The 23467-nt window shown below is 36.7% G+C and overlaps 2 protein-coding genes across 8 annotated transcripts in view; both read left to right on the forward strand.

Annotated features, from left to right (window-relative positions):
* The window catches only part of IVD (isovaleryl-CoA-dehydrogenase), a 61664-nt gene extending 55578 nt beyond the window's left edge, over positions 1–6086 (forward strand). For all 4 annotated transcript variants that reach the window (XM_077383374.1, XM_077383375.1, XM_077383376.1 and 1 more), the window contains one exon: positions 5650–6086. In XM_077383374.1, the coding sequence (XP_077239489.1) occupies positions 5650–5796 (147 nt within the window). In that variant the 3' untranslated portion in view covers positions 5797–6086. The remainder of the gene's footprint in view (positions 1–5649) is intronic.
* A 2271-nt stretch (positions 6087–8357) lies between these two features.
* Positions 8358–23056, forward strand: LOC143880406 (DNA-binding protein S1FA-like). 4 transcript variants are annotated; one of them, XM_077383378.1, is made up of 3 exons: positions 8381–8510; positions 8658–8734; positions 22607–23056. In XM_077383378.1, the coding sequence occupies exons 2-3, from the start codon at positions 8702–8704 to the stop codon at positions 22817–22819; spliced, it is 246 nt and encodes an 81-aa protein (XP_077239493.1). In that variant the 5' UTR covers positions 8381–8510; positions 8658–8701; the 3' UTR covers positions 22820–23056. The 4 variants fall into 4 exon arrangements, with proteins under 4 accessions (XP_077239497.1, XP_077239493.1, XP_077239496.1 ...); XM_077383381.1 differs by having other exon boundaries at positions 8433–8510; positions 8665–8734; XM_077383379.1 differs by having other exon boundaries at positions 8447–8510; positions 8648–8734.
* Positions 23057–23467: the final 411 nt, after the last annotated feature.

The following is a 23467-nucleotide window of genomic DNA, read 5'->3' on the forward strand; positions in this document are numbered from 1 at the left end:
TCATTATTCTTGTGTCGGAAGGAGACTCTTTAACGCTTCATTAAATGATAGTCGGAACGTTTGGCCTATGGCCAGTGGCCTGCTTGAGGCAGTTCATCTCCCTCCAAATTATAAGAGTTAAGGAAAAGTTTTCCTGGAAATACATTTGTATTCCAAATGGAGTTCTCAAATGAATCACCTTCTCCTCGTCCCTCTTCCACGACTTCCCTAGAGTTGAGTCAGAAAAGGAAGCGGTCAGTGGATCTTATCGAGATGGAAATTGCCTTGGAGAGGATCAAAGTTATGGAATATAACGAGAAGCTAGCCTCTAAGTCTTTGCCAACCCCTAGGGAAACCATTAGGGTCTCCTTGAAGCAACAGTGGAGATTCTTTAAAGAGTCAGCTAATAGAAGGCCGGAAGCTTTCTATAGTATGACAGGTTCGCGAAATGTTAAAGATATTCACTCCCCCATGCACAAGCATCCCTTCTTTATCAAGATGATGGTGGATGAAAGGGAGGCAAGGCGTTCTCGATGGGTGGATGATAAGGAGACGGGGATTAAAAAACTGGAGGCTACAATTAAGAGGAAGCGGGCATTTCATAGTCAGAATCCATCGGCGGAGGAGCTTCGGGCTAATAGTCTTGACAAGGAGGTATTTCTTACTGAAACTGAAACGCTCCTCTCAGGAATGTTTTGAAATCTATTGATGTCTATCGGACTTATGGAATAGGGTAAAAGTTTTTGTAAAAAAGGGGGTATTGGTTAGTAGGTGGTATGGAATTGTTGTGGGTGCCCCCCATGTTCAGAAATTTCTAGGGGCCCAAAAGATTGTAGATATTATAGGGACTACTGGTCCCTGGTCTATGTAATCTCCTTTTTGAATATAATATAATTAATTGTCGCTTTAAAAAAAAAAACCTTTATAAAACCACACTTTTGAACCTCCTATCTACTCATATCTTTATTCGAGAAACTGTAATTATAGATAGATTGGAAAGAGAATCCAAGGGGACTTTTCTATAAAAAGGAATAGAAGGAAGAAAAACACCTGATTGAATGGGAGGAGAATCGTGAGCATGAAGGGAAAAGAGCCCTCTAGGCATAGTAACTTAGTAGTAAGGAATAAGGCATTGCTTGGTAAATGGATTTGGAGGTTTCATTGACGAAAACGTTTAACTTTGGCATTAAATCATCGGAGACAAATATGGGATTGGGGGAGAGGTAACATCTAGGGTGCTTTCTTGGGGTATGGGTTTATGTGCACGGTATGTTTGTCTCTAGGATTGAACCTCTAGATCAATGATCAAGGCTTTGTTCATTAGCCTTTTTACTTGAATACCAGGATTTGAAAGGGGGCAAGGGTGTAAGACCTTTTAAGGGTGTGTGCTTTGAGTGATGTGTCTTTTACATTACATGATGTAGACGAAGATTTGGTGATTCATTTTAGAATGATTTGGACTTTCTTGGCTATTCTCAGCAACGGTGGTGGAGCTTTTTTGTGAGTGATCTGATGGACCCTTTGGTCATGAAAGGAAAACGTCTTTCACTGATTTGTAAGGATTGTGGAGCGAAAGGATAAAAGTTTTCATTGGTGTGTTCAGATGAAGTTATCCATATGTAATTAGGCTCCTATAATGAGATTTTGGGGACTATCGGCTGGGGACATTCTTCGGAGTTGGTCAGAGGTCAGACTTTTCTTCGAATCATCGAAAGTTGAATATGACTGCGGCTGGATGGGTCCCTCCCTTATTTCTTTCAAATTTAACTTCGATGGTAGTGCTTGTTGCAACCCATCCTCTGTTTATGATGTGTCGGATTCCCTTGCAAGAGAATGTATTCATAGGAATTGGTCATTAAGCATCATATCCCTTCTGTAGGGTTTTCCTACGTCGATTTTCATATTTTAGGCCTATCTTTTTCCCTTTCTTTTGGTCTGTAGCGTTGCTTTTTCAAAATAAATAAATAAATAAATAAAATTGCTGACTTGATTAGTGTGAACTGTTTTTGAAAATTATAGAATCCCACTGTCTGCGAAGTATAGTACCCTTTATTTAAGAAAATTTGCGGGCGCCAAACTAGTGCCCTATATGTATTTCTTCTTGCTTTTAATTTATTTGCAAGCATCTGCTAGTTTTGGGTAAATGGCCCATCAGTTTTGGCCCTTTCAACAATTTACCAACAGTTAAATAATGAAGTTGATGATTGTTTGTTTAAGATATCTTATAATAATAATTTTTTTTACATCTGAAGATATCAGTCCTCTTAAACTATTATTTATGCTCAGTATTTATGTGATTAATCAACTCATATCCATCCAACAGTTAAGGTCTTGTGTTCTTTTCATCTATTAAAGATATCTAACTCAACTCTACTCAACTCAACTAAGCCTTTGTCCCAAAATAGTTGAGGACGGCTAATGATTCCTTTAGAAAATTTTCATGAAGAAGCTGAAAGAATCTACCCAGCTCAAACTGACTAAGTCTAATCCTGACACTAGTTGGGTTCGTCTACATGGATCATTTTCTTCCATTCTCTCCTATCCAAGGTCATGTTCTCTGTTATGTTCCTAACCATCAAGTCTTTCCTCACTGTTTCTACCCAAGTTGTTTTCAGTCTGCCCCTCTTTTTACTCCATCAACTTGGCACGAGTCACTTCTTCTCAATGGAGCATCCAAAGGCCTACGTTGGATATGCCCAAATCATCTTAAGCGGTGCTCTCTCATCTTCTCCTCAATTGGTGCTACCCCCACCTTTTTTACGGATGTCTTCATTTTTAATTCTATCTTACCTTGTGTGGCCGCACATCCATCTAAGCATTTGCATCTCCGCTACACTCATCTTATGCACATGTTGCTTCTTGGTGGCCCAACATTCTGAGCCGTACAGCATGGCTGGCCTCACAGTTGTCTTATTTAATAACTCATAATCAGATCTTGTTAAATAAATATTTGCTTTTTGACAATTTAAAATAGACTTTCCAAGTACTTAAATATTATTTAATGGATGTTTCGTTGCCTACCCTTATAATATAGGTAATGTGAGCTCTATCATCACATCACAAAAGAATAGCTAAAAAGGGCGCACTTTTTTAGTGGTTGAGCCTTAGTATCAAATAGGGTTCTCCTCCCCGGCACTGGATCAGTCACTAAGCGAGTGTGCAACTATCACACTAACCGTTTTTTTATTAGATGTGTCTTCAGCTGTCTAGAACCTATCACTAAAATACCCTTAGAAGGGGATAGGTCTAAGCTGATCGAAAAGGGTTTTCCATGAGATGGGAAATGAGAACTAATAGCTCTACACGAGGTTTGTGAATAAGTGATTGTCTGATAATGAGCAAGGAAGATCCATCTTTCTGCTAAACAAGATCTATTGAACTCATAATTCATTAGATACTTTTTATGAATGTCAACTAAGTATCGTAAGTAAATTGATCCCTGTTGTTCAATCATTTGATAACCAGAGTCATTCTTTGATAAATGATCACTATGAGTCAGACTCAATAGAATTTGATCAGTCTTTTTTTCTGTCGTTAAGGTGGAGAACTGAACCAAGAATTCTCTTTCTTCATCATCAATCGAATCACTGTTCGCGACCCAGGATTCTATTTTCTCATCAATCCAGTATAATGTAAAAAGAAGTGCTTCGAATCATTGCTATTTGACTTAGACCTGTTCTGAAAAAATCGAGGCATTTCGAATTGTTTGTTGGCACGGACAAAGTAAGGGAAAACCTCTGAAATGATTTCAAATATTGGACCTAACCACCAAGTTCGGGATGGATTAGTGTGGTTCCTCTATGCCTAGGACGCCAGAATATTGAACCATGAACGAATATAGAAAAGCATATTGGCTAGTGATTGTAAGACCCCAATTCTTGACTGGAAGGGACACCAAAGGCCTCTGCCCTTCCATCCCTTGGATCGACAGAGAGGGAGGGCAAAGCTTCTGGTTTTTTTCATGTTGTCAAACAGTTAAACAATGAAAATAGATGGCAAGTGCCTGATCGAATTGATCGGGTCATGTAGGAACAAGGTTCAAATCTCTCGGTCTGCTAGGATGCCTCAACTGCATACATCACTGCACTTCCACTTGACACCTATCATAATGATAAACGGCTCGTCTCGCCGTGATCTTATCTTGGAGTCTCAAGACTTCTGTCGTTCCATCCCCGCAGGGGCAGAGAACCCATCGCTGTCTCGGCTATGCTACCGGAGGCTCTGGGGAAGTCGGAATAGGAGAGCACTCACCTTGGGGCTGCCTAGTCTTCTATCCATACAATGACACTGTACAAAAGCAGTAATTTTTGCTTAGTAAATGATTGTTCCTATATATTTGAAAATTGAGCTAGATTGCCCTATTCACCAAGAGGGACCCTCCCTTCTTAAGTTTTAGTTCTAGCTTGAGAGCACCTGAATCCTCTAATGTGGAGACCTTTCGACATAACTCACCTAACTTGTTTTCATTCATGGATGTCTTTTCAGGATACAATCTGGTAGAAAAGACCAAGGATAGAACCAATTCATCCCATTCTTCGGTTGAAGCAGCTGCCCTTCCATCAACAGAATTAGCTCCTGCAAGCCTAAGTGCAAGGTTTTAAATCTCGGTTTCGGTCATCAGCGAAACCGAAACGTTTCGGTTTCAGTATGAAATTTCGGACGAAATCTTGTAAAAATTTCACCGAAATTTCTGAAATTTCGGGTGAAATTTTGTACTTCACCGAAAAGTTTCACCTAAATTTTCGAAATTTCACCGAAACGAAACATTTCGGCCTAATTTCCGAAACGTTTCGGCGAAGTTTGGTACTTTTCCAACTCAATGTGAATTTCGTTTCGTTTTCCGCCGAAATTTAAAACCATGCCTAAGTGGACCTCCTCCATTAGTTCCAAACCTTGACGGTAGGGCTTTTTAGGTATAGGTCAGTGGTTAAAGAAAGGAGGAGTCGGAGCGGGTAAATAACAAAAAATTTATGTTTCGAAATCGCACATGTCAGAACAACACTTAGAGTTCAAGGCAAAGAGGATTGCGCGCTTCTTACACCACGACTTCTAAGATAAGAGACCACTTTTTTACTTTGAAAGCACAACAGCTAACCGGTTGCTCGGTACCAAGTGGTTGGCTGGCTAAGAATAAGAAGCAAAAAGCAACCAATTAGATTCAACTTGGTAGGTATTTTACAGTCGCACAGAACTCCTGAAGCATGCTTCCACTTCAACCAACCTGCTCTTATTCTGTGGTTAACATCCTCTACAATCTCTCCTTCCTTGTGTAGGATTGAACCAATATAGCGAAAGATATCCCTCTTAGGTACCTCATGTCCAGTCATATTTATTACATCATCGCCCTGCCTTCTTACATTACTAAAGTTGCACTCCATATACTCTGTCTTAGTCCTACTCAGTCTAAAATCTTTGGATTCCTATTAATGATATCTAACCATTCAAAAAAAAAAAAAAGCAGTTAAGACCCTGTTCGTTTGAGATTGTGACAACCGATTGAGAGCCGCAAACCGATTATTTGACACAAAATTATGTTTAATTTTGAGTCCAATAATCTGTTGGGGGCTCACAATCGGTTGGGACAATTTCAAACGAAGAAGGCCTAAATGTTGAAGTTGATGATTATTTGTTTAAGATCTCTCATAATTTTATTTATATATGATCTTGCAGGCAATCCAGTGTCTGGGTGGGAATGGCTATGTCAATGAATACCCGACTGGTCGTCTTCTGCGAGATGCAAAGCTATTTGAGATTGGTGCTGGAACTAGTGAGATTAGAAGAATAATTATTGGTCGAGAACTCTTCAAAGAACAGTGAGAGAACTGAATCTTCATTTGGATTGGAGAAATGCTTGACCATAACTGAGCAGAATCCTTACATGCCCCGCAGTCGTTCTAGGCACTAGCAGTATGGCTCAGCCCTACATTGTTGGCTTGGTAACAGGTCTGTCTTGTGTCTTCTCCACTCTGAAAACTGTGTTTCAGTCTAGACACTGTATCTTCCTACTGTTAAGTTATCTCCTATTCAATAATACCTACATTCAAAGATTTGGGTCTGTTAATACTATCGGAAAAAAGAAAAACTTTTAAAAATTGGTTATTTATTCTTGTTTCATTGGAGTTGGGATACATAACCAAATTACAATTTGGGTGCAATTTCGGATAATTTAAATTGCTGAACAAAAATTATGACGCACAACCACAATTGCGGTGGAATTGGCTATCCACAGGACTGAAATAGCTGAAACATTTATATCTGTGAGTGTATTCATCTCTCTCTCTCTCTCTAACAGAGACACTACCAGTTAAAAGGAAGTAAAAGAAAAATAAAAGAGAGTGAAAGAAAAATGGAGAGAAACTAACTTAGGGCCATTTGGATACCTCAGATTTGTATTTGGATTTGGAATTGAGTTTTGAATACAAAATTCATAGATCCGCCAGCTCATGTTGAGGGAGACAGAGAGGGAAGGGCCGGGGTGCTTCCTACTAGAGGGGAGAGGTTGAGGAGCAAAGAGGGTGAAGGAAACTACCAGATCTGTGGATTTCCAATTACTTATATCCACAGCATATTTGGAAATCTGATATTTTTCACTGTCAGTGATGAGGGAAACAGAAACTCTATTTGAGTAGTTTTTGTTTTCTTTATTTTTCAGCCACTTATCACCCACTCTTCTTCATGCCCTCTCAAGTCTCTCCCTCTCCCACCACAAGGTGTCACAAAAAAATTAAGGAAAACAAAAACTGTATTTGAGTAGAGTTTTTATTTTCCCCTGTTTTTTCAGCCACTTCTCACCGACTCGTCGCTCATGCCCTCTTAATTCTCTCCCTCATCCTCCACTTGATAAACCAATATTCTGGGAAAAAACTATTGTGGTTACCAAACGTGGCCTACTCTATCAAAAAAATCTCACTCTCCATATATGCCCCACCACTTTCCCTTTGAGAATGAACCTTGGTTTAGCTCCAATTTTCTTACCAAGATTTGCAAAATGATGTCTAAATTTAGGCAGGAATTGGAGCTTCTTTTTTGTTTTTAGGTTATGTTTGGCAGCCATGAAAGTTTTTCTCCATGGAATCTTAGTTTATCAAGTGGTGGGTGAAATCTGGATTTTATAAGCTAAAACCTGCATTTTACAATTCAGATTTTATAAGCTAGAACCTGGAATTTACAATCCAGGATTTTGGATCATAAAATATTAAAATGTATGTATCCAAACTACCCCAATGGAGAATTGAGAGGGTGCGGAAAAATGAGGAAAACAAAAACTCTACTCGCTCCTCTCCTACGATTTGATAAACCAATATTCCATAGAAAAAGCTTTCATGGTTGCCAAACATGGCCTTAAGTTAAACATGTTTGTTAACCAAGGTGTAGTCAATAATCATTCTGAAATGCTGCCAAGATTTTAGAGGTAGACCACTGTTTTTCTGTGGGCGAGATGAGTGCCTATCATAAGAAAGAGACCACTTTTTCTGTGGGCAAAATGAGTGCCTATCATAAGAAAGAGTGGTTTTTTTATGTTTGAAACATACCTAACACGAGCGCGTCTTTTTCTTATGTTTTCTTTTTAGGGATAATTACATTTACACCTCCTCTAGTTTCTGACACATCCACTTCAACCCCTATAGTTTAAAAAGTGACAAAGACATCCCCTCTAGTTTCATTTTGTTTAAGGTTTGCCCCCTCAGCTGAAGGTTCGTCCATAGATTGAAGGGTTAGGATGATCCGATGGAGCTGATTTTTTGGGCACACCCTATCTATGTTAGGACCCATCAAATGAACGCTTTGGATCATCCAAATAATGTGGGCCCATACCCGAATCCAAAGCGTTTGGTAGTGTTTGGATTCGGGTATGGGCCCACATTATTTGGATGATCCAAAGCGTTCATTTGATGGGTCCTGACATAGATAGGGTGTGCCCAAAAAATCAGCTCCATCGGATTATCCTAACCCTTCAATCTCTAGACGAACCTTCAGCTGAGGGGGCAAACCTTAAACAAAACGAAACTAGAGGGGATGTCTTTGTCACTTAATATTCACCACCTATTTTTTCAAAATGGACTGTACAGCCCACACCATATAGGATGATCCAAACCGTCCATTTGAAGGGTCACAATGTAAATAAGTTGTGCCTCAAAAATCATTTCCATAGCATGATCCTATCCGTCCGATCTATTGAGGTTTGGGGCACTACCTATTTACATTGTGGCCCATCAAATGGACGGTTTGGATCATCCTATGGTGTGGGCTCTACAGTCCATTTTGAAAATTAGGGTGTGAATATTGTAATAGAAGATTATCGAATGATTGCGGATATTTTACGTCATTCCTCCAATCCTGTGTTTCTATTTGGCTGTTACAGTGGAAACAGCCAATGAGAAAAGTCTAAAATATAGAGAGACGAGTGCCAATAACAAAACGAGAGAGTGCCGATATAATGTGTCTCCTTCTGCTGATTTAATTGGTATAGTTACAAAAAAAAACCTCCTAACACCAACCCAGACCTCGGAGAAAAGGAGCTAGGGCTTGAGGTTAGGGTTTCTTGAATCCCTTTCTTTCTTCTCCAAATCTTCTTCCTTTTCATCTCCTCTTGTTTGAACTGATCTAGGTTTTTTTTTTTATTTTTTTCATGATGTGATTGTGATTTCCTTTTAAATGATGCGTACAGTGAAAACTAGGAGGCAGACTTTGGTTCGAGATTTTGTTGTGAGTCATTTTTGAAATGGAGGACGAGTTCTCTTTTTCGGATTCGGGGGTATGCTTTTTTAATCATTGCCTCTCTTGAACCCTTTATTTTCTGTTGAATTCAATGCACACTAACGAGATATTTTATGGAAGGAAGCCACTTTAAGTTTTGTTGTGTGAATGATCTGGGTTTACTTCTTTCTTTCTTTTTTCTTGTTATTTGATTGTCTTATCGAATTTTTTTGTTCTTCTTGGTTACTGTTTGCAACAAATTTCACATGCATGAAAATAGAATTACTCACATAAATGCAGATCTAATTTTCCTCTTGCGAGAAGATGTTTTATTAAATAGGTGGGATGTACCGAATTTTTTATTTTTTTTTTATAATAAAATTTCGAGGTCCACAGTTACATACCCACATCATCATTTTCTTCTTTTTCTTTTTTAATCTTGTAAAAAAAATTGGTTTTTTGTGGGTGGGTAAGCTGAGTTTGGAATGGACATGTTAAGAGAAAGGCTGAATATTAGTGCATTCACTTGTATATTATATCTTCAATTGGTAATCCTAATGATTTTCCGGAGACTAAGTAGATAATTGCATGGTTGTATTATGGACACTTGGAATCTAAGGGAGTTTCCATTTTAGTGAGAAAGTCTACTGCTCCTTGTGCTTCTTCCCAAGTGAGAGAGAGAGAGAGAGAGAGAGAGAGAGAGAGAGAGAGAGAGAGTCTGATCGTCAAGAGCACCGTATGTTGGTAAGGGACTGCTAATGTGTCTCCTAGCAACAATTACCCTGTGCGATGTTGTAAATTGATGTCTCCTAGCAGCACTCCTTAATATCAGTCATCTTTAAAAAAAAAGGTGTCTCCTAACATCACCATTGGCTTGTGCAATGTACATTGATGTTAGACAGTTAATTTTAACAGTTTTTATATTTGATTCCATTGACCTTTAAGTTATTCAATAACTTTATCTTTCTTCTCGTGAGTATCTTTAGTAGGAATTCTACACCTAAATTCATTACTCCAATTATGCTTTCCAAACTATTTTTATGAAATAGGGCCGATTTGCAGGCTACCTATTTATCTATGAAGCTATTGAGATTTCCTTGGAATGTCAATAAATGAATGGTTCGTGCATCTTTTTCACATCTGTATTTGGGATGTATTATATCATATTTACTTAATGAATGTAATATTGGAATACACAGATCATAGATATTGGTAGAAAGGAAGTAGTAGTAACATTGATAGAAGACAAAAAAGACAAAAGGCCATCCCTAACAAAAGGGTAAGTGGGGGATAATTAATTGCAGAAAAAAAAATCTCAATTTAGTTTATCGATGGGGGGAGATAAACTCCAAATGAGTTAGATCAAGGAGCTGATTGAGATTGTCGATATGATTATTTCTTATTTTTGTAATTATTTTTTGGTTGATGGAAAGCTATAGATGTTGGATGATTTTTAATTCGTCAAACTAATAGTAAATTGTTTGGAGTTTGGAGCATTACTTTTAGAAGAGGAGATAAGGAGGAATGCTATTTATTTGGTACGGTCAAGCTTTGATTTGCTTAGCAAAGGTATTAATTTGACATTGGCTACTATTATGCCTAAGACAAGAGGTGTTGGAGACCACCATGAGTTTAGATCGACGTCAGCTATGTGTCTATAGAATTTTAACCGAGCCCTATCTATGCAGTTGTATGAGTAAATGGGAAATATATGCAAAAGAAAGAAAAAAAATATAAAAAGGTATATGTAAAATCTACCTTTAATATAAATAACTTAAAGAGGGCGAACCTTGGCACAACGGTAAGGTTGCTCCATTGTAACCTGGTGGTCACGGTTTCGGGTCACGGAAACAGCCTCTCTGCAAAGCAAGGGTAGGGTTGCGTACATCTAGCCCTCTCCAGACCCTGCAATGGCGGGAGCCTCGTGCACTGGGCCGCCCTTAAAGGGGAAGTATATGTAAAAAATCCTTTTAAAAATATATGTAAAATCTATCTTTAATATAAATAACTTAAAGGAACAGAGAAGAGAGGGAATTTAAGTAAGGTCAATGGGAAATAATTACTTTGATATGGTGTAATTGTAATCGATTTTGTAAGGTAAGAAAGAAACGTGACCATTCTTTTTTTGAATGGTAACAAGATAAAATTGACAAATTCACTAATCAAATGACTACCTAAAAGGTTATTGGATGAAACATCAAGAGGGATGATACTAAGGCTTATCAGATAGAATTACCAATAACGACAACCTAACTTATATATGGCTGGATAGCCCAAAAACTATAGATTCAATAGGAAAAATAAGTTATTCAAATGGTCATTGAAAGCACTATACTTGAATCGTCATGAGAATGAAAGATCTCTCCGGGCTTCTATATTGTGCTAACTATAATGATATGAAGAGCTTTGCTTTGAATGGGTTTATAGCTTTTATAAGCGGGATGCGTAGTTATAGGTACCCTTGATGCATGGTTTAAAATTTCGGTTTCGGTAACCGTTTCGGACCCCAACGAAATTTCGGTCCAAAATTTGGTAATTTGGTTCCAAATTCCGGACCCAAATTTCGAAATTTCCGACCGAAATTTTGAACCACTTTTTTTTAAATAAATAATGTCATTAAATCGAAATTTCGGAAAATTTCAGTTTCGGTCGAAATTTAAAACCATGCCTTGATGGTCTCACCGATATGAGTATGGAAGTAGGGCCGCTCCCAATGAGAATTAAGGTTCTAGAGTGCTCATGAAACATGATTAATGAATGGTCGAAATGTGCTACACTGATAGGAGACGATTACATTGTTAATATTGCTTATTATGTGAAACTCATTACTCAAAGTTCTTTGCTCGAGTCGTAGTTTACTTGGAACTTTTTTAGACTCAAATAAATGAACACTAAGTGAAGGTTCGAGTCCACAATACACCTTCGCCTATTGCATAATTTTTGAATTTGCCAATATCCGATTTGTATTTTGATTCATGTGGGTGATTGTTGGAGTTTTTTAATCATTTTAAGCCTTGAAGCATTTTGTCCTTTTTGAATCAAATTTCAACTGTTTACAACAATTACAACACCCCCATTATTTTTTATGTACTTTTATATATTTTTAATGTTTCATGTTTGTGCTTTCTTTGCAAATGCCAAACATCAATGCATTTAATATGCTCTTATGGTCTCATGCAATTTTTCAATCTATTGGGAACATTGATGAGAGGAAAATGTTGGCGAGGTGTGCATCTATACACTTTTTTTAATACACCATACACATGGTTCTCCTCTTTCTTTGCCTTTGTTTTTCTTGATACTTTTCTCTTGTATACTTTCTTGAGTACAGCTTCTTCATTCTTCAAGCTTTTTTTTTCAACTGGGCAAATCATCGGTATCGATCGTGTTCACCAGATCTGCTCCCATGTGTCGTGAAAAATGCCATCAAGTGGTGTTGTATCTTTTACTTTGAGAAAAGTCACTAGGTATCCAATTGCATACCAACGATGGTAGGGCAGTAATCAATCTTGGTAGTGTTAAACCATTAGTGTACCTCTACTACTTCTTTCTTTTTTTTTTTTTTTTCTAGCGTATTTGTTTTGGATTTTACATATGGATCTTGCAGATTGTACACACTACAAGTGAGTTTGGTTTCGAGCACCTTATCATAGCCACTTGATATACATCATTTTGATTGTTGAACTAATTATCATAAACCCCAATTTTCCAATAATCTGATGCTGAACAAATTGCCCACTTGAAAAGCTCTGCAAAGGTTTTGAAATTTGGGAAAAACTATGACCTTATAAAGTTACAAGCCTAGAAGAAAAGCAAGAGAGGAAGAGTGGATAAGGAGCTTTTTCTTTTTGTGTGCCTTTAACAAAAAAAGAAAAGAAAAATGTCTCTCTTATGGTATAGATTTCTCTATCCCCACCCCAACGCCTCTCCAAGTAAGAAAATAAAATCCAAATAACCTTGAGTTTTAAGGGGACAGGCACCCAAGTCTGGTGGATGAAATATGGTTGAGTGATCATAGCATGATAGACAACTTAGATCTATTTGTGAGATCTTCATCCATTGAGGATCGATCTCATGCAGGTTTTCTTATTGGAGCAGTCACGTGGTTGTCTTACAGACCTTATAACTTTTTGAATGTTGGAAAATTAGGGGGTATGTAAATCAGTTCAACAATCTAAGTGATAGATCATGTAGCTATTATGAAGAATTCAAAATCGCCATCGATAATAGTGTGTGTAATCTGCAAATCCGTATGCAAAATTGAAACGAAATATTCTAGAAATTTAAAAAAATTAAGTGGTAGAGGGACATTACTAGTTTAATGCAACCCTTAAGATATGTTATCTCCTTACCACCGTTGATATGCAACCGGGTTGCTTGTGACGTATCTCCAGGATACAACACCACTATACACGTCTTTGACAATGTGCATGCAATGACTCGAACTTGACAAACATGATCGATACTATTGATTTGCTTAAGTAAAAAACAAGAAGGTTTGAAGAATGAAAAATATTTTTTTTTTGAATGATTTGGAGAATGAAAAATATATGCTCAAAAAAAAATATAAGAGATACCCAATGAATCATTTGCAACATACGTGGGAAGGTTAATGTCCCTAGCAGCTAAAGTGAAAGTGGTGCTTCCAGTCCGTCAAAGTGATCAAACAGATATGGTTCTAAAGACCGCAAGTCACCCTCTGGCAAGTAATTACCTTCTACGGGAGTCTTGGGATTTTGAATCATTAATCAAAACGGGCAATCGAATGGAGTCTTTTATTAATGTGGGTAGATTCCTGTGTATCAAGAAAAACAAAGGTAAAGGAAGAGAGCCATATGTATCTCATGTATACATGAAAGAAGTGTATATATACACACTTCCTCAATGTTTTTCTCTCATCAGTATTCTCAATAGATACAAAAGTCATTTTGCTTGAGAAAAGAAAAATATATTAAATGCATTGATATTTGATGTTTGCAAAGAAAACAATGTGTAAACGCATGAAACATTAAATGCATATCGAAGTCCATAAATAAAAACAAAGGGGATATAACTGTCGTAAACTGTTGAAATATAATTCATAAAAGAAAAAAGTCTGTAAAGCAATAATCCAACAATCTCCCACAAGAATCAAAATTTAAATCAAATATTAGCAAATTCAAAATATCGTGGGATGGGTGAATGGGTTTTGTGAACTCGAACCTTCGCTTAGTGTTTATATATTCTAGTTTATAAAAGTTTAAAGTTAAATAAGTCTTGGACTAATAGCTTTGAATAATAGACTGCCATATATTACATATACAATACCGGAAATATAATCGTGTTCTATCGGGGGAGCACATTCCGTCCATGCGTTGATTTTGTTTTAATGTGCGCTCTAGATAATTTCTTAATTCTTGTAGAAAGCGACCTCCTTTCCAACACTCGTATAGGTAATTCGTTAAGGGTACTTAAAACCATGCATCTCACTTATAAAAGTTGTAGTTCCATTCAGAGCAAAGCTTTTCCTCTATATTGTTATAGTTATCACTATATACATCTTAGGGAGAAGCCCAAAGAAATCTTTCATTTTCTTAAAAATTCAAGTATAGTGTTTTGAACGATCACTCGAATAACTTATTTTTCCTATTCAACCTAGTTCTTTAAATCTTCAGTCATATACATTTGGTTGTCATTATTGGCTATTCTATCTGATAGTCTTTAGCCCCATCTTTTTAATGTTTCAGTAATTATTCTTTAACTAGTCCTTCAGTCAGTGGATCTGTTAAGTTTTTTCTGACCTTACAAACTCAATTACAATTATTCCATCTAAAACCAATTGCGTCACATTATTGTGCCTCGGACATAGACGTTTGGATTTACCATTATATGTTCTTCTTTTAGCACTTGCAAAAGTAGCTTGCCTATCACAATGAATTGCACCAGCAGGAGCTAGATTAAACCCCGCAAAAACTAATGGATTCTTAAGCCATTCTGCTTCTTTACTTGCTTTATCTAAAGCAATAAATTCATATTCCACTGTGAATTTGCTCTATAGGTCTGTTTAGTAGACTTTCAAGCATCTACGCCACCACCCAAAGTAAAAACATATCCACTTGTGGATTTAATTTCTTCTGAATATGAAATCCATTTTGAATTATGACATCATTCTAATACAACAATATAACTACTACAGTGGAGTCCCTACTCCATGGTGCCTTTGAAATATCTCAAAATTTTAGTAAGTGTATCTCAGTGATCTTGACTATGGTTTACTTCTATATATACTTAGCATATCAAGTGCGTAAATTATATCTGATCTAGTACGGTTCATTGGATAAATTAAACTACCGATAATTCTAAAATATTATAATTGGGATATACGTTTCCCTTCATTTTTCTTGAGTTTTAAACTAGGTACACTCGATGGATTACTACCAAATTTTTAAAATTTTCTAAAGATCTTTTCAACATGATGATTTTGTGTCAAGACAATCCCTTATATGTTTCTAATTATCTTAATCCATAGGATTATATTTGTCATTCCAAGAAGGTAGATCATTACTTAAAAACCATCTATGAATTATATACACATTTATCATAATCATTTATGGTGAAATCATTTTGTAATACTACTTTATCAAAGTTCTCATGCCACTGCTTTAGCGCTTTTTTATAAACCATATATGGATTTTATAAGTTTAGACACTTTGCGTTGTTGTCAACGAACTATGAATCCCCCATATTGTTCTATGTAAATATCTTCTTCTAATTCGCCATTTAGGAAACCAATTTTAAGATGGATTTCTAAGTTTTAGATAGCGATTTTATCTTTCAAGATTTTTATTGTTGTAATTCTCATTATTGGATAATAAGTGTCAAATCTATCCCTTTTTTCTGTCTAAAACCCTTAGCCACTAATGTAGCCTTAAATTTTTTTATAAATCCATCGGTTTTAAGTTTCTTTTAAATATCCATTTGTAAACTATTACCATTCAAAAAAAAAAAACCATTGTAAACTATTGATTTGCATCTAGGAGGCAAATCTGTTAACTTCCAAGTATTATTTGACATGATGGATTCTGTTTAATTGTTTATAGCTGCTTTCTAGAAGTTTGCATCCATAGAGGATATGACTTCTTTAAATGCAGAAGGATCATCCTCTATTAAGAAGCTATAGAAGTTAGAGCCATATTCATTTTTTTGCTCTTAAACTTGTTATGGGTTTCAGATTTGCGTTAGCTTCATTTTTTTTATCTCGTTTCCTTCTTTTGATTTCTTGGTTTTCTATTAGATGAATATCCTGACTTTTTGATGCAACTTCAGTTTGAGCATTAGGGTTTGATTCACACATGATGGTTTGATAGGAAACACATTCTCAAAAAAATTGTGCATTGTTTGCATATATGAAGTTATTTTCATATTTCACCACGACAAATCTATAAATTGCATTGTTCTGTGCATACCCAATGAATTGACGATTTATTTTTTTAGGTACTAACTTTGTTTTCTTAGAGGGAGGTAGGCCTACTTTAGCTTAACAGCCCCACACTTTAAGATATGGCATGCGGATAGTAAAGCTTCGTCTCATGTATTATGTGGTAATCCTGGACTAGGTAACTTGATAGTTACCATGTCAATTAGATTCTTATTTTCTTGTAGCATTTCTTTTTTGGAGCATAAATGTATCGTAATTTTAAAACATCAATTATTCAAAAAAAAAAAAAAAAAAACTTCAATAAAACATCACTGCATTCCAGGAACGGATTAAATACCCAAGAACAATCAAAATGCAATCAAGCTTGTGCAAGGAATTAAAGCCTCTGAGCAGTTCATTAAGGATGAAATCTGTCAAAGTAGTTTTGCAAACAATCAGATAAGTCTGACAAAATCAGATCCATAAGTAAGGAGAAACAAGAACATAATAAAGGAGAAACAATAATATATAAGTATATGCCTACAAGCTGAAATGATGTAATAATGTCAATGTAGAGCCCAAAGAAGCTAGGGTAAGGGTAGAGAAATCAAGATGCGAAGGTAGGGTAGATGCACGGGGTTGGTCAAAGAAATAGGGCTGCAATTATAATTGTGAGGCTCAAAGAAGGGAGCGAAAGGCTTTATAATGCAACTGATTAGATGGGAGCTTCCAAAAGATGATGGAGCAATAACAGTAGTCACGGTTTTTTTTTTTTTTTTGAAAATTAACAGTAGTCACGGTTTGTCAATGCGATGTACCAGCCACCCGGGAAAGATAAAGTTGGGTTGAGGGGATATCTTGAAGGAGAGGTGGGGGGGGGAGGGGGGAGTGGAAAAAGAGAAGGGGTAGCAAGAATGCAAGACATCGAGCTAGAGGAGAGAAAAGGGGAAAAGAAAGGGCATAGAGTGTGGCTGCAACAGCAGCAGAAAAATAAAGAACTGAAAATGTAATCAGCAGTTGAAAACAGCACAAAAGGATTGAAATATAGGGAAGAAAGGTAGGGGAAAATAGGTGGGTGAATGTTTCAGCCTTGGGAAAATATGAGAGGGGAAGAAGAGGTGAGCGGGAAGGGAGGGTGGAAGATGGGCTGAAAGGGAGCTTCAGTCCTGCGACTGTTGACTGGGCTAAAGTGAGGAGAGAGGAAACAAAGAATGAGAGGGAGAGAGGAGGGAAGGAGGAGAAAGAAGAGGAGGAAGATGAGAAAGAGAGAGGGGGGGGGGGGGTATTAGGGGCCTAGGTTTTCAGTGGTTTGCCCTATTAAGCATCCAATGAGATAAAAGAAGTAGCTTATGTGAATGAACAAGAGGCGTTTGTGGGCCATGGTGAGTGACTTAAGTGAATGAATGGGAGGGAGAGGGGGGGGGGGGGGGGGGGTTATGGCTCATGGTGACTTAAGTGAATGAACAAGTGGTGTGCGGGGGCCATGGTGATTGACTTAAGTTTATGTATGGCTCATGGTGACTTAAGTGAGTGAATAAGTGGTGTGCGGGGGTCATGGTAAGTGTATGAATAAGGGGTTTGTATGGGCCAGGGTGCCTAAAAATAGTAACAAATCTTAAATAAATTGTTGCTAAAATAGAGATAAAACATAATCTAATCAAGTCTCTCATATGAAATGAAATCCGCTCATAAAGTGAGTTAATCAACTCAAGTGACCTGGATAACATCAATTTTCTTATGAAGCATAATGTGTTGTGACTGTGACCTCGTATGATTCCATGTTTCCTACAATATTCAAAAAAATCATTTGAGGTGTATTAGGTGTTGTGACCAATGTTGCCGAGATCGCCCTCCCAAGTCCCACCCTGCGACCCACGATCTAGGATCGTCGACCCCAAAAGTTGTCGTTTACGATTCGGATCGCCAAAAATGGGGACCCGCGGGAAAGGGATATATATATATATATATATATATATATATATATATATATATATATATATATGAGGAAAAGGATTGTACGCTCGACCGTACCTAAAGTTAGGTACGGTAGAGTGCCAAATCACATGGGTCCCACATTTTTGGTGGGCGTTTAAACCATTCATTTGCAAGGCCCCATCATAGATAGGGTGCATACCAAAAATCAGTACCATTGAATCATCCTAACCCATCCATTTGTAGAAGCCAAAATACCCGTTCCCATACCGCGTACCGGAACGAACCACGTTCCAGGTAACCTTGGTTGTGACCTCGTATGATTCCATTTTTTTTCTACAATATTCAAACCTTAATTATTTTAATCCTTCTGTCTAATTGATTTTCTACTTCAGTTTTATATGTTATAATTTTATTTTTTTCGAAAATGAATGTTATAAATTTTTCTAACACTTAATTTTTTGTTATAAGAAGCTATACCTTTGCATATTTTGACTTATCACCAATGAAAATTTTTCTAATGCTTCATTTTTTGTTTGAAGTAGATACTGTTGCATGTTTTGACTTATCATCGATGAAAGATATAAAGTATTTATTTCTTCCTTGAGTATGCGTATTCTTTAGATCACATAACCATGTACAAGTTTTAAGATTTTTCGAGTTTTGCTCTGTTGATTTGAAAGATATTTTTGTTGAATTTCATTGAATATATATTTGGCATTTTGGTTTATGTTCAAATAAAATGTTTGTAATCATACCTAAGTTCATCATTCTTTTAATTGATTTAGAGTTTGCATGTCCTAATTTACCATGTCAGATATTAACATTTGTGTATACATTAAGTTTGAATAAACCCTCACAAGCATAACTCCTCCTTACAAAACCCTCGGTGAGGATGAACTTGCCGGATTCGTATACGAGTTTTTTACTGTGCTTATTCAACAAATAGCCAGAGATTATGTTCTTTCTGACTTCTTAAACGTATAGAACTTGATAGAGAGTAAGAACCTTGCTAGAAGTGACTTTGAGATCAACCTTCTCTTTCCCATGACCTTAGTCATTAAGGAGTTATCCATGAATGGCTCATGGTGACTTAAGTGAATGAACAAGTGGTGTGCGGGGGCCATGGTGATTGACTTAAGTTTATGTATGGCTCATGGTGACTTAAGTGAGTGAATAAGTGGTGTGCGGGGGTCATGGTAAGTGTATGAATAAGGGGTTTGTATGGGCCAGGGTGCCTAAAAATAGTAACAAATCTTAAATAAATTGTTGCTAAAATAGAGATAAAACATAATCTAATCAAGTCTCTCATATGAAATGAAATCCGCTCATAAAGTGAGTTAATCAACTCAAGTGACCTGGATAACATCAATTTTCTTATGAAGCATAATGTGTTGTGACTGTGACCTCGTATGATTCCATGTTTCCTACAATATTCAAAAAAATCATTTGAGGTGTATTAGGTGTTGTGACCAATGTTGCCGAGATCGCCCTCCCAAGTCCCACCCTGCGACCCACGATCTAGGATCGTCGACCCCAAAAGTTGTCGTTTACGATCCGGATCGCCAAAAATGGGGACCCGCGGGAAAGGGATATATATATATATATATATATATATATATATATATATATATATATATATATGAGGAAAAGGATTGTACGCTCGACCGTACCTAAAGTTAGGTACGGTAGAGTGCCAAATCACATAGGTCCCACATTTTTGGTGGGCGTTTAAACCATTCATTTGCAAGGCCCCATCATAGATAGGGTGCATACCAAAAATCAGTACCATTGAATCATCCTAACCCATCCATTTGTGGAGGCCAAAATACCCGTTCCCATACCGCTTACCGGAACGAACCACGTTCCAGGTAACCTTGGTTGTGACCTCGTATGATTCCATTTTTTTTCTACAATATTCAAACCTTAATTATTTTAATCCTTCTGTCTAATTGATTTTCTACTTCAGTTTTATATGTTATAATTTTATTTTTTTCGAAAATGAATGTTATAAATTTTTCTAACACTTAATTTTTTGTTATAAGAAGCTATACCTTTGCATATTTTGACTTATCACCAATGAAAATTTTTCTAATGCTTCATTTTTTGTTTGAAGTAGATACTGTTGCATGTTTTGACTTATCATCGATGAAAGATATAAAGTATTTATTTCTTCCTTGAGTATGCGTATTCTTTAGATCACATAACCATGTACAAGTTTTAAGATTTTTCGAGTTTTGCTCTGTTGATTTGAAAGATATTTTTGTTGAATTTCATTGAATATATATTTGGCATTTTGGTTTATGTTCAAATAAAATGTTTGTAATCATACCTAAGTTCATCATTCTTTTAATTGATTTAGAGTTTGCATGTCCTAATTTACCATGTCAGATATTAACATTTGTGTATACATTAAGTTTGAATAAACCCTCACAAGCATAACTCCTCCTTACAAAACCCTCGGTGAGGATGAACTTGCCGGATTCGTATACGAGTTTTTTACTGTGCTTATTCAACAAATAGCCAGAGATTATGTTCTTTCTGACTTCTTAAACGTATAGAACTTGATAGAGAGTAAGAACCTTGCTAGAAGTGACTTTGAGATCAACCTTCTCTTTCCCATGACCTTAGTCATTAAGGAGTTATCCATGAATAGCTTCTTGCTTTCATCCGCTTGATAGTAGGTGGCAAACACATTTTTGTCACAACAAACGTGTACAGTGGCTCTGGTGTCTACCTACCAATCACTCACGTTGCAAACCATGTTTACTTTTGAGCCTATGGTAACAATCTTCTTCACTTGGGTTTCATGAATAACGGTGTTGGATTCCACCATGTTGGCCCGATGAGCGGGTTTTTTTTTTTTTTTTTTTTTTTGAAATGGCAGAATGAGATTCTTTCAACCGTTGAGCGGGTTTTTTGCGAGAGCTTTTCGACATACTGGGACTTGTCTTTTCTCTTGCAATATCAACATTGTCTGACATAGCGTTCAAGTTTTTCACAGTTGAAAGAATCTCATTCTTCTTGTTCTTTTCTATCTTTTTCTTACTCTTGGAAAGGTTTTTGTTTTCCATATTCTTCGTATTTTGGTTAGATCCAAAGTTTTTAGTTATTATCTTTTCATTAGTCTGGCCTTGGATAAAATTATGATTCTTTGTCATTCTGATCACGAGTCCTATTTTCTTCTTCAATCCGAGGAGTCACTAGGAGATCTTCTAAATACGACAACTCTTTTCGATGCTTACGGCCTTTTTTAGTGCTTTCCACAATGGTGAAAGTTTATGAATGATTGCAAATGAATGAAAACGATTATCCTTCAGCTAAAATTTCATTCAATATGAGTTGAAGCTCGTGAACTTGTCCTAAGATGCGTTTTCCATCTACCATCTTGTATTTAAGATATAGTTTCCAACAGCATACTTTCTCGCTCCCGCATCTTCGACCTTGTATTTTTTATCTAAGGTTCCCACATTTCTCTAGCGGTTTTCTTTTCACAATAGACATCGTATAACTAATTTGTCATGACACTAAGTATATAACTACGATGCAGAATAGTTGTCAATTTCCACCTTTATTTAAGCTCAGATTGAGCGGGTTCATGTTCTTTAGGAAGTAGTTGGGATGTGTTCAAGACATATGCCAGTTTTAGTGTTAATCAAAAGAAGCGTTGTTGCCAACACGTGAAGAAGTTTAATCCGTCAAACTTCTCGGTACATGTGTAGTCTTCACCAAACATGTTGAAATAATCTAATAATCTGTCTGTTACCATTCCAAAAAAAAAAAAATCTAATAATATATCTTAAGAATGTTGGAGAATTTGAGGGTATGTAAATCAATTCAACAATCATGTAAATCAATTCAACAATCTAAGTGATATAGTTCATGTAGCTGTTATGAAGAACACGAAATCAGCGTCGATGAGTGTATATAATCCACAAATTCATATGCAAAATCCAAACCAAATATGCTAGAAATTAAAAGAAATTTTGAGTGGTAGAGGCACGTTACTGGCTTAATGCCACCCTTAAGGTAGATTATCTCCCCATCACTGTTGGTGTGCAGTCAGGTTCTTTATAAAAATACATAAAGAAAAAAAATAAAGGGGACATAATTATTCTAAACTGTTGAAATTTGATTTGAAGACAAATGCCTTTAAAGCATCAAGGCCATGTTTGGCAACCATGATTTTTTTCCCCCATGGAATATTCGCTCAATGGTGAGGAAGGCGGGAGATACTCTCATTTGGTTTGGATTCTGTTGTATCGATCTTGATAACTTCTTATGGGCCTTCAGGCCATGTTTGGATTGCTAGAAAAATATTTCTAATGGAAATTTTTCCGCAGGGAATTTTTTTTTCTTTCCACAATTTAGAGGGAAATGATATTGTTATGGTTAATTTAGAGGGATATCATCATTAATTGAAGGTCCCTCTGAATAAAAATTGAATAGGGTTGGTTCAAGTTATCTTTTTTTGTGTGTTAAAACAGTATGAACTTTCAGAATATTTTTCCTTTCCAAACTTTTCTAGAAAATTCCTCCATTCCAAACAGTGTGCTCTTTTCCCTGTACCATAAGCATTAAACTACAGTGCGATGAATACAGGGAAATATGATGAACGATGAAGTGAAAGGTTTCAACCCAGGTTTGATAGTCTTGCTTGTTGTGGTGGGAGTGCTGCTGGCCTTCCTTGTTGGAAATTATGTTCTCTACATGTATGCACAGAAAACTCTGCCGCCAAGGAAGAAGAAGCCCGTTTCCAAAAAGAAGATGAAGAGAGAGAGGCTCAAGCAAGGAGTTTCAGCACCAGGAGAATAAATCCTAAGCTCTTTTCGGCGTCCGGCACCACTAAGACAAGATAAGCAGCAAAATCTAATGTCATTTCCTCCTCTGATGATGTTGTCATTTCTTTCAGATGGATGGGATGCTACCTTGAGATTTCCCTTTTTTGATCTACATGATTGTGAATTTTTAGATGAACTGATAATAGGCTACTGTGCAACATGCTTGTTTATTGTTCAAATTTCATAATGTAGGTTTTCTGTGATTGGAAAATCGTGTAAGATTGGAATTGTTTAGCTGTGCTTTACTCTTAGATAAGCTGCATGGCTATTGATTTTGGCGCTGATCAATTGCCTGAGTTAGGGGTGTAATGGTCATGGTCCGTGGAGGATGACTGGACTGAGCTGAGAGTCATGCAAGAGGGGGCTTATCTGTTCCATTGACTGTTGCTCGGACGTTGCTTATAGTTGTATTCTTTTGTGGCAGGATATGATCAGATTCATCTGACTGAAAAACAAATAGAAGACAGATTGATTTGTGGCAGGATGGGCCCTGCTGTGCTTCTATATGTTTTCTGGTGAGACCCAATTGACCGCAGTATTCCTTGAACTTCTATGAAAATGATCCATTGTTTGGCTGGACAACGGGAAACCATATAATCGTTTTCATATATGATCATGTGCA

The sequence above is a fragment of the Tasmannia lanceolata genome, unplaced genomic scaffold (assembly GCF_043159265.1).
Source record: "Tasmannia lanceolata isolate RefF3 unplaced genomic scaffold, GAP_Taslan_0.1 ptg000006l, whole genome shotgun sequence".
NCBI lineage: Eukaryota > Viridiplantae > Streptophyta > Magnoliopsida > Canellales > Winteraceae > Tasmannia > Tasmannia lanceolata.

Excerpts from the sequence above, each read along its gene's own strand:
- LOC143880406 (XM_077383378.1), top strand. The coding sequence starts at position 8,702 with ATGGAGGACGAGTTCTCTTTTTCGGATTCGGGG. Across the intron at positions 8,735-22,606 it reads TCTCTTTTTCGGATTCGGGG|GGAAATATGATGAACGATGA; the intron begins GTATGCTTTTTT and ends CGATGAATACAG.